The following is a 14979-nucleotide window of genomic DNA, read 5'->3' as shown; positions in this document are numbered from 1 at the left end:
ACGGCGAAGAAAAAGAGGTACGGTGGGCCAGCGGGCACCTGAGGGTCGTGGATAATATGGGCTTATGCCCATGACCATTCGCCCTCCGTGTACCAAGGCCCATACACAAAGAGGAAGCAAGAAGTGACACATGTGCATGAGAATTAAAGGCAAAGAGAAGGCCCGTGTGGAGACACTCAGCACTCCTACTGCAGCAAAGCTGATCAATATAAATTCCCTCTGCCAAAAGGCGAAGGGAATTGGTGGGGTAGCTGGAGGGAATATTCGGACCAAAGGGCCCGAGACACCGAAAGAGGCCCATTATATTACAAAAGCCCAGAGGGCAGATCCAGGGGCCACAATGGGATAAGTAAGAAGAGTCTAAGAGAAGATGTGCCTCTCGCCATCTTTTAAGGAAGGATAACGACACCGGGAAGTAACATGATTGTTCAAAATATCAAGTAATGATCCGCACCGATAAATCTTAGATAAGATAAGTATCGCGAGCAGGTCTATATATACTAGGTAATCTTTGATAATTGAGAAGAATAATTGGACTGTTGTTTCCTTTCACTGACTTAAGCATCAGAGTATTTTCAGATGAAGCCCCACCAGCCTCCTTGATGATTTTTGGTGAACGATTACAAATTGGCCTGTGAGACACGTCTTTAACAATAATTCTAACTTCATTGAAAAACTTGAAGTTCGGAGTTGGAGTCCGAGTTTAAAGTTGAACAAGATTTTCACTACTGATTCCGACTCTATTAGTTATATTTAATATATTTTTATTATAATGTAAATGTTGAAAGGTCGAGTGACTTAACAGTTGGTGTGCGATTTGTAAATCTGAAAAATGACATATATTGTAACCCCAAGAGACCAAAATCATGCAAATGCTTGTTATATATTTTTCTTTTAAAAAAAAGAAACCCTTAAAACAAAACCATTTGGATCATCCTATGTATCCATCTCATTCATTCAGCTAACCCTACATCATTTATAGGTCTCATGCAAAATTTTAAAAAATATGAATATTTTTCTATAATGTGATTATATTAACATTATTTCAATTGTAAAATATATTATAAAAATTTGAGTTTACATGTCATCATTCATATCTATTCTATTATAATAAGTGGCTATCTAACTGTAAATAATAATTTTTCTTTTTTTTTTCCCGTTAGTTTTTCTTGTTTTTTCTTTAAGTCCTATTTTACCAAAAGGCCCTTAAGATTCTTAACCATTTGACGTGTAGCTTCTTTGTAGAATTTAATGAATGATTATTTTGTTATTATTACATATATACCCCTCAATGTTTAAGACATGGCTGAATTGTTTCTAGACTAATGGTTTATATGGGCTTAATTTCTTTGATGAGTTTAAGTTTTTACAAAATTAATAAGTTATTTTATATTGGAATAGACTCACGTGAGCTTTATTTTTATTGGACTTGTTTTAAGTTAGTTTTATTCAATTGTAGGCCTTGTCCTAAGCCTCAATATTTGTATTTGGATAAGTAATAGTTTTATTTAAGTTATATTATTAACTATTATTCTACTACAACTAAATTCAGCAATAATGATAATAACAAATTAAAAATTGTTTGAATGGATTAGTGTGTTTTTTTAAATAAGATCTTTACTGTATACTTTAATGGAATTTGATATAATTATTTACTATATTGTTAATTGAAAATGAAGATATATTATTATTTTTTAAATAATCATTTCACTCAATTAGACAAATGTACTTTACATGTTGATCATGTCCTAATATATATATACGTGTGTATATAGATGCATGTAATTTGGTGAAATGTCTTGGAAAGAAAAATAAATATTGTTTATTTTCGCAGATAAGATGAGACGCATTCAGATATAAGTTGAAAGTTGAATAAAATATTATTAGAATATTTTTTTTAATATTATTATTTTTTTTTAGATTTAAAAAAGTGGATTTTTTAATTTTATTTTGTGTGAGAATTTGAAATTTATATAATGATTAGATGAGATGAGAATGATCGTGAAAAGTTAGAAACAAGTTTGTTGTAATTATAGACGCTCCAAATTAAATGCAAATTTACTAGTTGCTTTTTTTTTCCCCTTAATATAGGCATATTATTTATTACCTACCAATACATTAGAGCATTTATTTTTCAACACGACTGAAGGGTGACGAATTAAGATTAATCAATCTTAACATTGCAAGCATTAGCATACTAATCTTCATGAATAATCTCTAAGTTAACAATCCTTTTATCAACTATGAATGGTTCCTTAAAGATATAAATGAGAAATATATATACATATATATAGCAATGAATTTAAAAGGGTAAAAATTTTTCACCCTTTGGATAACAAGTTTAGTATGATGGGGATTTGATGTGGTTGAAATAATTTTCTAAACCAAAGTGAGATGGGTGGCTGTATATAGCATAAGTGACTGTATGATGGAATAATTTAAAATGTAAAAGTGATTGTACATTACATAAATCCTAATAGTAAATGAATCATGTTTTTACACTTCTATTTATATAATTCTCTTAGTTTTTTCGATGGCAATTGTTGGGGGGATTTTCGTCTAGGGCCTCAACCCGGCCTAGGCCCAACATCCAGCATGCCTCCCATACCCAGGGAAGTATAAGGCAGCTTGGCTCAAACTGACGGGAATTTTCCAGTGGTTCAAAATCGACCCATAACTTGTGTATGTCGGATATAACCGCTCGCATTAAGATGAGACATTGCAAAAGAAGTGCGGGAAACTAAGTCGGAGGAAAGAAGAAGAAGATGCCAATGAAAAGAGACCAGACAACTCAACAATGTTAGGAGACCACGCCACATTAAATAGGTTCACCAGATAATCACGTCGCATTAAATGACTGATCATAGAAGGCCATGCTGCATTAATGACAGTATGGTGGAAGGAGTTCCGGGAGGATTATCCTTTCTCCTAGGTCGCAGGGCATGACCATCTGACTCTCTGAGCCGAGTATAAAAGACCAATTTGACCACTAGGTATTCATTAAAGATAGATTAATGCTAATTGTTTCCTAAATTTCCCGCTGCTTAGTAAATCCAAGCTAACTTCGGCATCGGAGGTTTCTCTAGCCACATTTCCGATCCTTTCTTCATTGCTGCAGGTCTTTGGAATAGAAGATCCGGACCTTTGAGGACCAAGCCTAAAGGTATACGAAATACATCATTAACAGCAATATCATTAGACTCCAGCCTAGACTCTACATAATTTTGATGATCAATACTTAAAAGTTTTTTTTTTCAATTTTTTTTAGAATTCTTACTTGTTGATACAAAATGATAGAATCTTATACATTTATGAGGAGAGTTTTAAGGAACATCTATCGAAAATTCACGGGAAAGTCTTATAAAATCTCTACCCGTGCGACTTTCATTACATGATTACCGCTAGATATAGTGAAACTTCGCATACGTTTATCTTTAGTTTTATGATAATACTGTATATAATCTAAGATTCTGTAATCTCTCACGTACTTTCTCTAATAAAAAGTAGGATCTATAATTAAAAATAATGTATTTTTTTATTTTTTTTATGAGTGTTAGATTTATTTATTTAAAAAAAGTGTACAGAACTTATATACCCTAAAATTGAAAATATTGTTAATAAATAGTCTTTTACTTCATGTTACAATAAACTTATGAATATTACTACGTACATTCATAGAGTGAGTAAGCGCCAAACAATCATTTTGAAAAAGAGTGAGGTCTATTATTAAAAAAATTATTTTTTTTATATGATTCTCGTATTTATTTATTTTTTTTAAAGAAATTACGTGGCACTTACACACCCCACGACTACAAATATTATTTATGTAAACTTATTAGTATTGTTTATCTAAACCCTGCTTTATCAAGTAGAGTCCTTAAACTTTATGCCGAATAGTTCATCTCTTCAATATTGGCCTAGTTTGGTTACATAAATCAAATTATCTCATCTCATATAATTATTACAATTTTTTTAAACCTCCACATAAAGTATAATAAACAATTTAATTTTTTAAATATTAAAATAAAAATAATATTTTAATTAATTGTAAACTTTTATCTTAAGAGACTTAATTAATTTAACGTCAAAGAATAACTTTAAGAAAAATCTAAACTCTCATGTTATCTCCAAATACTACAATATCTAATATCTTTAAATTATATCAATTTATAAATTTATTTTATATAATTTTTTTAAACTAAATTATTTATCAATTTATTAAGGTCCGAAGAAGGTTTTAGAAATCCTCTGTGCACAGAAACTTTTCTGAAAAAGTAAAATCTTATAAAAATCAACAAAAGTTGCAACCTGCCAAAGTAGGAAAAAGGAAAAAAAATTGATGAATTGTGGGAGGCTAAGAACTTTAGGTGGAAGTGGAACCTCAGCGAATCACATCATTCACATGGCATGGGACCACGAAAGAGAAAAGGCCAGATTCACCAAGATTCTTCTCTCTCTCTCTCTCAATCAATCAACCCACCAACCATGGCAGTTCGCAGCTTCCCAACCCGTAAGTGAAAAAAAGGGAAAAAAATGTGTATTAACTCGTAATTGTAATTAATATGTATATTAATTTAATATAATTAGTCAAAAATAAATTTTATTAATAATAATATTTATTTAAATTTTAAATATAAAAAAATCAGTATTGATATGGAGATTAGAAAAAATTTATTCAGCATTTTAATTCTTATCTTATTCTCATCATTCTATAATGTGACATTAAATGATTCGTTTATAAGTAAAATATAATAAATAATCTCCTATCATCTAATGTCACGAGGATAATGAAAAAATAATTAGAATTAAGATGATGAATAGTATTACTTTACATATTAATATGCGACTTTATTTACCAAACAAAACTCGAAAAAAAAAGGAAAAGCCGATGACCCTTTCTCCTATAAAAAGACCCCAAGAGTTCCGTTGTTATTGTTAAGAGCGGATGCAGCAGAGAGGCAGATCATATAATCGTAGATCGAGGAGCTTTTCCAGATCCCGCATTGCCATTGAAGGCTTTTAGCCTTAACCCGCCCCCCCTCAACACTTTATTTCTTCGACCTTTTCTCTCCTAATTTCTCACTTCTACATCCCTACTTTAACCCTCCGCATTGCAGTTGTTCGCAATGGAGGCTATTCAAGGTTGGCATTTTTGGTTGTTTTTGTGGTTTTGTTTTGGATTTGATTTGAAAATGGGTTTATTTTGTAGGACAAGAGCGAGAGATTCAGAAGTGTTACTGGATCGAGAACTCTGCGGATTTGTCCGTCGAAGCTATGATGCTCGATTCCAAAGCCTCCGATCTTGATAAAGAAGAGCGACCCGAAGTAAACTCTCACTCTTCCTGAAATAAATTAACTTTGGATTAAATTATTGATACATATGAAAAGTTGAAATTTTGGAATTAAGTGACCCATATTCCGTTAATTTCCAAGACTTCATCAATATGAGAACGAGATATGCAACTTCTTTCAGCTGCTTGTGAATATGCTTCTCATGTTAAAAGTCTCGACTCCGATTTGGATTCTTGATTGCGACAGACACACCTCCTACCAATTATTTAACTTAACTTATTAAATGGTAGGAAAATGAAAATTTTGAGTTTTAAGATAAAATATAATATTATTATTATTTTAAAATTTAAAAAAATTAAGAAAAAATAAAATTATTTATTATATTTTATATAAAAATTTAAAAAAATTATAATAATTAAATAAAAATTTCATTTAATAATTATATAAAATTTCATCTGTCAAATCGAGCTTTTGACGTGCTTCTTCTAATAAGGTGTGGACTTTTGGAAGGCCGATTTGACAACTGTAATGCGATGGTTTTCAATGAAGCGAATGAAAATTACTGTTCAAAGTTTTGGCCTTTCAGGATATCCTATTGTTAAATAATGATAAAAAAAAAAGTTATAAACAGAGTTTATGTATACAGAAAGAAATAACACATCTTTGCAACTAAGGCCTGGTTTGAATTTGATATGATATAGTTTTAAATGAGTTAAATAAAATATTAATAATATTATTATTATTTTGAGATTTAAAAAAATTAAATTAAGATTTAAAAAAATTAAATTATTTATTATATTTTATATAAAAATTTAAAAAAATTATAATAATGAGATGAGTTAAAAGAAGTTCGGGACTCAAGCCAGGCCTAACTTGACTGGTTTGAAACTTTTGACTATCTTTTTCCACTCCATGCTGAATCCTCTCTGGGGTATACTGCATCCTCTCAGAGCATAAATAACTTTTTTGACCCTTTAGATTTGCTTTTATCTATTTATATGTACTTTTTCTTTCATAGAGTTCGATCATAGCATCTTTCAGTCTCTTATTGGTTAATGTTTACATACGCCCACTGTTGAGTTTGGCTTGATTTCCTGCTGAAAATGTATTTTTTGGGGTTTGCTACAGTTCTGCTACAGTTCCGCTCGACCTCCGCTCGACCTCCGCTCGAGCGAACTCTTCCAGAGAGTTCCGCTCGACCTCCGCTCGACAGTCCGCTCGACCTCCGCTCGACTGTCCGCTCGAGCGAGAATGCAACCCTAACGTGCGCTCGACACTCCGCTCGACGTCCGCTCGAGCGAATGTTCTGACTAGCGCCTTGTGCTATAAATACATCATTTTCTCTTCATTTTGAAGAGCCCTTCAGCAGCCAGCTTGAGAGAGTTTTGAGAATCCTTTTGTATACAATCCTAAGAGTCCATTGAGTGTATTGGGGCTTTAGGATCAAGGATTTTGTGTTATCAATACTCTTGTACTCCATCTTTTGTTCATAGTGAAATCGTTTGAAACCGACCCCGACAGTGGACGTAGGCTCACATTGAGCTGAACCACTTAAATCTTGGTGTTCTTTGTGTGATCGTCATTTCTTTTGTTGCTTCCGCTGTTGTTTGCTTCAACTTAGTCATTGTTTGTTCGGTCCATTCCCAACAAACTGGTATCAGAGCGTTAAGCTCTTTGAATCTTGAGGAATGGCTATGGCAAAGTTTGAAGTGGAGAAATTCGACGGTCAAAACAGCTTTAGCTTGTGGCGCATCAAGATGAAGGCGTTGTTACGACAACAAGGCTTGTCGAAGGCTTTGGAGGGGAAGGTATCCGAGGATTCTTCTGCATCGTCAAGAGAAGAAGATGAGAAGGCACATAGTGCCATTTTGTTGTCACTATCAGATGGAGTTTTGAGGGAGGTTGCTGATGAGGAGACCGCTTTCGGTCTTTGGTCCAAGCTTGAGAGCTTGTATATGAAAAAGTCACTCACCAACCGTTTGTATTTGAAGCAGCGACTATACACTCTCAAGATGAGGGAAGGTACTCCTATTTCCGATCATCTAGATGAATTTAATAAAATTATTATGGATCTAAGGAATATTGATATTAAGCTTGATGATGAGGATCAAGCATTAATTTTGTTGTGTTCGTTGCCAGTATCATTTGAAAGTTTTGTGAGCTCAATGTTGTATGGTAGAGATACCATCTCCTTGGTAGATGTAAAATCTGCTTTGAATTCTAAGGAGTTGAGAACAAAATTGTGTGTACAAGGCACGAACAATCAAGCCAATGGTTTGTTTGTGAAATATTCCTCTGGTGGTAGATCTAATGGAAGAGGTTCGGATTATGGTGGGAGTAGTTCCAGTGGTAGCTCTAAATTTAACAAGAAAAATGTTAAATGTCACTACTGTCATAGATTTGGTCATTACAGGAATGAGTGTCCCAGATTGAAGGAGGAAAGTAAAAGTTCCTCCAATGTTGTTAGCATTGAACAATCTAACAACTCTGATATTGTCCTAGCAGTCAGTGGCTCTAGTGGTCATTTTTGTAACAAGTGGGTCATGGATTCAGCTTGTACATTCCATATGTGTTCCAGGATGGATTGGTTCACTACCTATGAATCAATCAACGGTAACTCCGTTTTGGTTGGAAATGATATGGCTTGTGATATTGTTGGGATTGGTTCAGTTGAGATTAAGATGTATGATGGACTCGTTAGAACTTTGTCTAACGTTCGGCATATTCCATCTTTGAAGAAAAATCTTATATCTTTGGGCATTCTTGACTCCTTTGGTTACCAGTATTCAGCTGGAGGTGGAGTCATTCGAGTCTACAAGGGCTCTTCGGTGGTAATGACAGGGAAGAAGACAGATGGTCTTTATTTTCTTCAGGGCAGTACAGTGATTGGTGGAGCACCTTCAGATGTTCCAGATTCAGGTATTACTCATTTATGGCGCATGTGATTGTGCCATATGGATGAATGAGTATGGTCATTTATGAGTAGGCAATTTTTTGCTTTGTGTAATCAGAAGACAGAAAAAAACTTGATTTGTTTATTTGCATTGTATTCTTGTAAAGCAGTGCTAAATCAGGTTTTCTGGAGTTTATGTCTTTGTGATTTTTTGGGTGTACATCTAGTGAGATGTGGTGCCCTGTTTGTACTCATATTTGTTGATGACCATTTGAGGAAGAGTCTGGATTTGTTTATCCTTGTTTTGGGATGTGTTTGATGTGTTCAAGCATTTGTGAAGGCTAGTGATCTACAGACAAGAAGGTAGAGCGTTGTTCATACCATACAGTTGGGTCCACTCCACAGAAATGGAGTAGCTGAATGGAATGAGACGGACTCTAGTGTGAGAGCCCGTAGTTTGCTTTTGGATTTGCCAGGCTTGTCTACAGATTTGGGTGAAGCGGTGAACACAACTTGCTATTGGGTGAACCTTCTCTTCTTTACAACTTGTTTTTCAGTTGTTGTTTCCACAGGAAAGGAGAGCATGGTTATAGCAAGAAGGTGGAGTTGCTGGGAGAGCTTCACAGCAGAGTGCAGGTGGTACTCTAGATCATGCTATTGAAATTAAGTATGATTTTGATTTTGGCATTGGCGTACAGTGAGAGCAAGTCTACAGTTTCATCTGGTAGATAGAGGAGACAGTTTAGTCACCTTTGGGATATGCTCATGCAGACTTTAAGGTGTTCTTACTTTGGCAGAGAATATTGTTGTTAGCCTCCGTGTGTATTCAGAAGCCGTTGCTCAAGTAAGCAGTCTGTTCAGTGGTGCGTTGCCTTTTGTGTGAAGAGGTTGATTCTTCATTAGGACCAAGCTTGTGATTTGGTCAAGATTGTCTATGGTGTTGAAGACTTTTGGGTGGAAATTGAGTTCTTCAAGGATAGACGTTGTGTTCGGGGTTTTGTGATTCCCTTTGGTGTTTTGTTGGTGGGAATCGATTTCTTGGTTGATGGTTTTTTGTTTAGGCTTGACGGAATTCAAGCCAAGGTGGAGATTTGTTGAGTTTGGCTTGATTTCCTGCTGAAAATGTATTTTTTGGGGTTTGCTACAGTTCTGCTACAGTTCCGCTACAGTTCCGCTCGACCTCCGCTCGAGCGAACTCTTCCAGAGAGTTCCGCTCGACCTCCGCTCGACAGTCCGCTCGAGCGAAATCTTCCAGAGAGTTTCGCTCGACCTCCGCTCGACTGTCCGCTCGAGCGAGAATGCAACCCTAACGTGCGCTCGACACTCCGCTCGACGTCCGCTCGAGCGAATGTTCTGACTAGCGCCTTGTGCTATAAATACATCATTTTCTCTTCATTTTAAAGAGCCCTTCAGCAGCCAGCTTGAGAGAGTTTTGAGAATCCTTTTGTATACAATCCTAAGAGTCCATTGAGTGTATTGGGGCTTTATGATCAAGGATTTTGTGTTATCAATACTCTTGTACTCCATCTTTTGTTCATAGTGAAATCGTTTGAAACCGACCCCGACAGTGGACGTAGGCTCACATTGAGCTGAACCACTTAAATCTTGGTGTTCTTTGTGTGATCGTCATTTCTTTTGTTGCTTCCGCTGTTGTTTGCTTCAACTTAGTCATTGTTTGTTCGGTCCATTCCCAACACCCACGCCTCTGTTTTCACCATTTGAGTCTCTATTTTGGTACTTAATTATGCGACTTCTCCAATTTTTTTTAATCTTTTTTTTTTTCTTTTTACTCTTCCATGAAATATTCTGAACGATTTGGTGTCAACTTTGGCCAATCGCGGTGCACTTTCTTATTAAGAGTGCCATGAGAATCTATATATCTTGTTCGGTATCTCGTGATCATGACTAGTTGGATTTCGCTAATGCCAATGATCTTGTTTTATTTCCAAGTCGTCGCTTCAAAGTGAGCAACAGGACTACAACAGTATGCTCTGGCTTTATTATTATTATTTTTTTTATAAATTGATAGTTATATGTTTGTTGTTGTTGATATGTTTATTGTTGATACATGCTCAATTTTGGATATCCTAGACTGAGTTAAGTGTGTTAAAAATAGGTACTTTCACTTCTCCCGCCGTACGAAGGAAAAACGGTTTTGGAACTTGGAGCGGGTATCGGTCGTTTTACTGGTGAATTAGCTCAGAAGGCCGGTCAGCTTCTAGCTTTGGACTTCATTGAGAGTGTAATAAAGAAGGTAATTGCGGTTCCCCACCTTGCTGAAGATTATTAAACTGAATGAAATTGTGTTTTTGTGGGGCTGATCTGACTATTCACTTCCCAATCGATTCTTTGTAGAATGAAAGCATTAATGGTCACCACAAGAATGTTAAGTTTATGTGTGCGGACGTGACATCCCCGGACTTGAAAATATCTGATGAATCAGTGGACTTGATATTCTCCAATTGGCTACTAATGTATCTTTCGGATAAAGAGGTAGGTAATGTTGGGTTTTGTGTCTGCTTCAATGAAGGCTTGGTGCCATTTTGAGTTTGTGGACGAAGTAGAGTTTTCTGTTATTAATTATGAAGTCTGTGCTGTTGTTTACACTACGAAGAATGGTCTTGTGCATATGGTTTAGCGGTTACAAGTACTTGAGAACAATAATGGGGATATTACCATGATACTTGAGAGGAAACTATCCTCTCATAAAGTATTTTGAAAGAAATTGATCTTTGAATGCAGACTAGTGTTTGTGTATGATTATAAATACAATGCCGAAGGGAGTTAAGACAGGCTTAGCATTTTTTCTTGCTTGCCTAGGGCTGAGGTTAATTCTGGAGCCTTAACAAGCATTTAATGGTAATAGATATCAATTAATTTGTTATTACCTTCTAATAACATATATTTCTAATTGTTCTGATGATTCATTTCAATTTGCACGTTTAATTGTTCATATATACTTGCAATATTATTACGAAGAAAATACTAGATTGAGTATTTCATAGGAATTTTGATTTCTTGCGAAGAGCGAGTTATTAGCTTCTTTCCCAGCCAGGCATATTCATTTCTCTTTCCATGCATTGCAGGTGCAGGATTTGGCCCAAAGAATGGTCAAGTGGCTGAAGGTTGGTGGGTTTCTTTTCTTCAGAGAGTCTTGTTTCCACCAATCAGGAGACAGCAAGCGAAAGTACAACCCAACCCACTATCGGGAGCCCAGATTTTATACAAAGGTCTGCCTTTCAAATTTCTTTATTCAACACTTTCAAAAGATCTCAAGTTTGTTTGTCAAATACGCCTTGAAAGACCATCATCACTATGTATTGTATTTTTTTAATCAATGCACTTCCTGTGGTGTGTATGTATGTGACATTAAAGCAGATAAGCATCCACAAATCAAGTTTAGACTCCATGGAATGGCTTGAATGCAAGTCAACCACATGATAATTAAGTTTAACCGCATTCAAACCTGAAATCAGACATGTTATTATTCTTTTGGTCTTGTGCTTTGAGAAAGAATATCCAATGATTTTTAATGGGTTGTCCATTCATCCTGGCTAAGCTCGAGTATTTTCATGCATGTTTGGCCATACTGTCTTCATCGAAGTTCAATTTAGTTTTAAGATATGGTAATCTAAATATATCAACAAAATGCATAACAAAAGTTCTTTTAATTATTTTCTTTTTATGTGTATAGTTGTAGCAGACATATAATACGATCTTTATGCATACTTCCATAATTACAACTAGGGTTTTCATTTGCAAAATATGAGCAGGACAGGGTTGACATGCTGTCTTGAAAGCGAAAGTTTATTGTAGCCATAATTGATTTCTAACTATAAATTGCCGCAGCTCTTTAAAGAGTGCCATATGCTTGATGGTTCGGGAAATTCCTTTGAGCTTGCTCTTGTTGGCTGCAAATGTATTGGAGCCTATGTGCGAAACAAAAAGAATCAGAACCAGGTAATACACTTACAAATAATGTCATCCTTTTACTTAAATTGGATAACTGACATGATGCACATAAAATATTTGGGAAATGCAGATTTGCTGGACATGGCAAAAGGTCAGTTCACAGGATGATAGGGGTTTCCAGCAATTCTTAGACAATGTTCAGTATAAATCTAGCGGCATATTACGCTATGAGCGTGTCTTTGGACCCGGTTTCGTGAGCACAGGAGGGATAGGTATGCCTTAGTGATCACTTTCTCTCTTTCCATTGTTTCCGCCTGATGTCAGTCACACAAGGATAGAAATGAAGAAGAAAAAGGATATATAAAAATAAAAAATTGAGCTATAAATTATTTTCAGTAAGCTCTTAAAGATGGTTTTATGACAAAGCTTTCAGCCAATTGAGTCATTGATGCTTCTAGGGGCAGGCCAAGTCAGAAATACCTGTACTTGTACTAATAGAATACCTGCTGTTCATCTTGTTAAAAGTTTCGGTCACCAGGGTATTTTATTACTTTCTCCACTGAAATATTTTTTCTGATGTTTTGAAGAATAATCTTATCATGGAGGAGATATGAATCACATTCCCTCAACAACCTGTGCAGAGGCAAACATCATTCTTTCTCATCATTGAAACCTTTCCCAAATGAGCTTTTAACATGATAACCTTGTAGTATGATGAAGAAAATGATTATTATTTGGGAACTCAACATGCAAGCAGCTCTTTTTCCATTTTCCTATGGTATTTTTCTTTTAGGTTTATTTCGTTAACTTTACTCTCCAAAATTTGTCATGCTTCTTTTACATCTTCACAAACATGAAGTATTTCAGTTTGAACTTGAATCTAGAAGATAATCAGACAAATAAGAAAAAAGTCTATGGTGTTACTTTCACACCTATGTTTATTTTTTAATTATTTTTTCCTTCCCCAGCGTAGTGTAGGGGGAAGTTCATAACTCAATGTAATCCTGAAATTTTGTCATTAAGCTTTAATGAACCCTTTTCTTTGAATAGATACAACTAAAGAATTTGTGCAAAAGTTGGAACTGAAGCCTGGCCAAAAGGTCCTCGATGTTGGATGTGGCATTGGGGGAGGTGACTTCTATATGGCTGAGAACTTCAATGTTGAGGTAGTTGGGATTGACCTCTCCATAAATATGGTTTCTTTTGCTCTTGAACGTGCCATTGGGCTGAAATGCTCAGTCGAATTTGAAGTTGCTGATTGTACTAAGAAAACATATCCTGATAACACATTTGATGTGATATACAGCCGTGATACCATTCTGCACATTCAGGTAAGGCAGCTCTACTTCTGTAGATTCATGTTTAAACATTTATAAGCATTTTCTTTATTTATCTATTTCTTTCCAAGGAAAACGGGAATTGAAAGCTTTACCTCATTTTAGAAGCAATTATTCAGCGTATCAGCTGAGGTTTAAGGCTATCTCTCTTTGCTATCCTGGCCAGAATTTCTCTTAGAATTTTTAGCATCTTGGTCTTCTATCCTCACAGTTGTTATGGGTTTTGCTAGAAGTCTATCTCCCCATATTCACAATGTCTGAAATAATTGCTGGTCAAATTTCAGGACAAACCTGCACTATTCAGATCCTTTTACAAGTGGTTGAAGCCAGGAGGTAAAGTTCTTATTAGTGATTACTGCAAGAATGCTGGAACTCCATCACCAGAATTTTCTGAATATATTAAGCAAAGGGGATATGATCTCCACGATGTTAAAGCATATGGTCAGGCATGTGTATGCAAAATCCCTCTCATTTAATGCCTTTTCATGGCATTAATCATGGTATTTCTCTTTGTATTTTCTTGACATAAAGAACTTGTGTTTTAACCATGGTGCAGATGCTTCGGGATGCTGGTTTTGATGAGGTCATTGCAGAGGATCGGACTGATCAGGTTTTCCTAGACTCGTGCTTTTTTTGTATGTTGTAGATATGAACTTTGTTGAGATTCCTGATTAAGACATGCAATTGTTTACTTTTGCATCAGTTCATGCAAGTTCTGCAACGGGAACTGAATGCCATTGAGAAGGACAAGGATGAGTTCATCTGCGACTTTTCTGAAGTGCATTTTTCCTCTTTTTCTACATCCCTTTTAACATTAAGTATTCTTCTTTGGTTGATTGGTTGACCCATTCTTATCTTTCTTTCTTTCTTCTTCCTCCGATTCAATGGTAATGTGCAGGAGGACTACAATGACATTGTTGGTGGATGGAAAGCAAAGCTGGTCAGGAGCTCGTCTGGTGAGCAAAGATGGGGCATGTTCATTGCCAGGAAGAAGTGATTCTGTTTCCCTCCGTTTTCCCTATATCTAGTAGTTGTTGAACAATCTATTCCTACTGTGTGTTTTTATCCTTGTAGCCGATGCTTGACATCTTGATAGCATCCTGGCTTTGTTGTTCTCAACAAACCTTTCATTTTCAAATAATGAAATAAAGAAGAGCCGATGAACTTATATATTATGACAACTGTATGAAGTGATGAGCATATCTGGATGCCATTAATCATGATTTTGAAAGAATTTATGTGGTTGCCATGCCTGCCTTGCACTACCATTGGTAGTGTTTAGTTGCAACATGACCTATATGCTTGTTTTGGTAATATGTTAAAATTCAGTGTGAGAAGGGGAGAAACCCTCTCTAAATTCTCTCTCAACCCCTTAGAAACCCTCCTAAATCACTCTTCTGAGAGGTGCGAGAAGCTTTGGTACTTCCCTCCCGGCCCTATCCTCCTAACACCCTCCTTCCCCCATCACAAGGCATCTTTGCCAGATTTTCTCATTTTCCGGCACCCAAGTTTTCATTCCCACGTTGTTGTACTGGCACACGGGCA

The 14979-nt window shown here is 35.7% G+C and overlaps 1 protein-coding gene across 4 annotated transcripts; it reads left to right on the top strand.

Annotated features, from left to right (window-relative positions):
• The first annotated feature begins 4923 nt into the window (after nt 1-4923).
• LOC122299701 (phosphomethylethanolamine N-methyltransferase-like) lies at nt 4924-14609 on the top strand. Of its 4 annotated transcripts, none has more exons than XM_043110115.1 (12): nt 4924-5142; nt 5210-5325; nt 10302-10439; nt 10541-10678; nt 11272-11415; nt 12035-12145; nt 12228-12369; nt 13148-13428; nt 13719-13880; nt 13991-14044; nt 14138-14212; nt 14333-14609. In XM_043110115.1, exons 1-12 carry the CDS (start codon nt 5127-5129, stop codon nt 14429-14431), a joined length of 1476 nt encoding a protein of 491 aa, XP_042966049.1. In that variant the 5' UTR covers nt 4924-5126; the 3' UTR covers nt 14432-14609. The 4 variants fall into 4 exon arrangements, with proteins under 4 accessions (XP_042966049.1, XP_042966051.1, XP_042966048.1 ...); XM_043110117.1 differs by having other exon boundaries at nt 14138-14252; XM_043110114.1 differs by having other exon boundaries at nt 14135-14212.
• The last annotated feature ends 370 nt before the right edge of the window (nt 14610-14979 follow it).

The sequence above is a fragment of the Carya illinoinensis genome, chromosome 16, assembly GCF_018687715.1.
Source record: "Carya illinoinensis cultivar Pawnee chromosome 16, C.illinoinensisPawnee_v1, whole genome shotgun sequence".
Classification (NCBI taxonomy): domain Eukaryota; kingdom Viridiplantae; phylum Streptophyta; class Magnoliopsida; order Fagales; family Juglandaceae; genus Carya; species Carya illinoinensis.
Note: the sequence above shows the minus strand (reverse complement) of the source record. Positions and strands in the feature narration are given on the sequence as shown.

Bases quoted from the DNA above. Each gene is read 5' to 3' on its own strand.
- LOC122299701 (XM_043110114.1), top strand. The intron at 13,429-13,718 runs GTAAGGCAGCTC...GTCAAATTTCAG, and splicing joins ATACCATTCTGCACATTCAG to GACAAACCTGCACTATTCAG. The intron at 14,045-14,134 runs GTTTTCCTAGAC...TTACTTTTGCAT, and splicing joins CAGAGGATCGGACTGATCAG to CAGTTCATGCAAGTTCTGCA.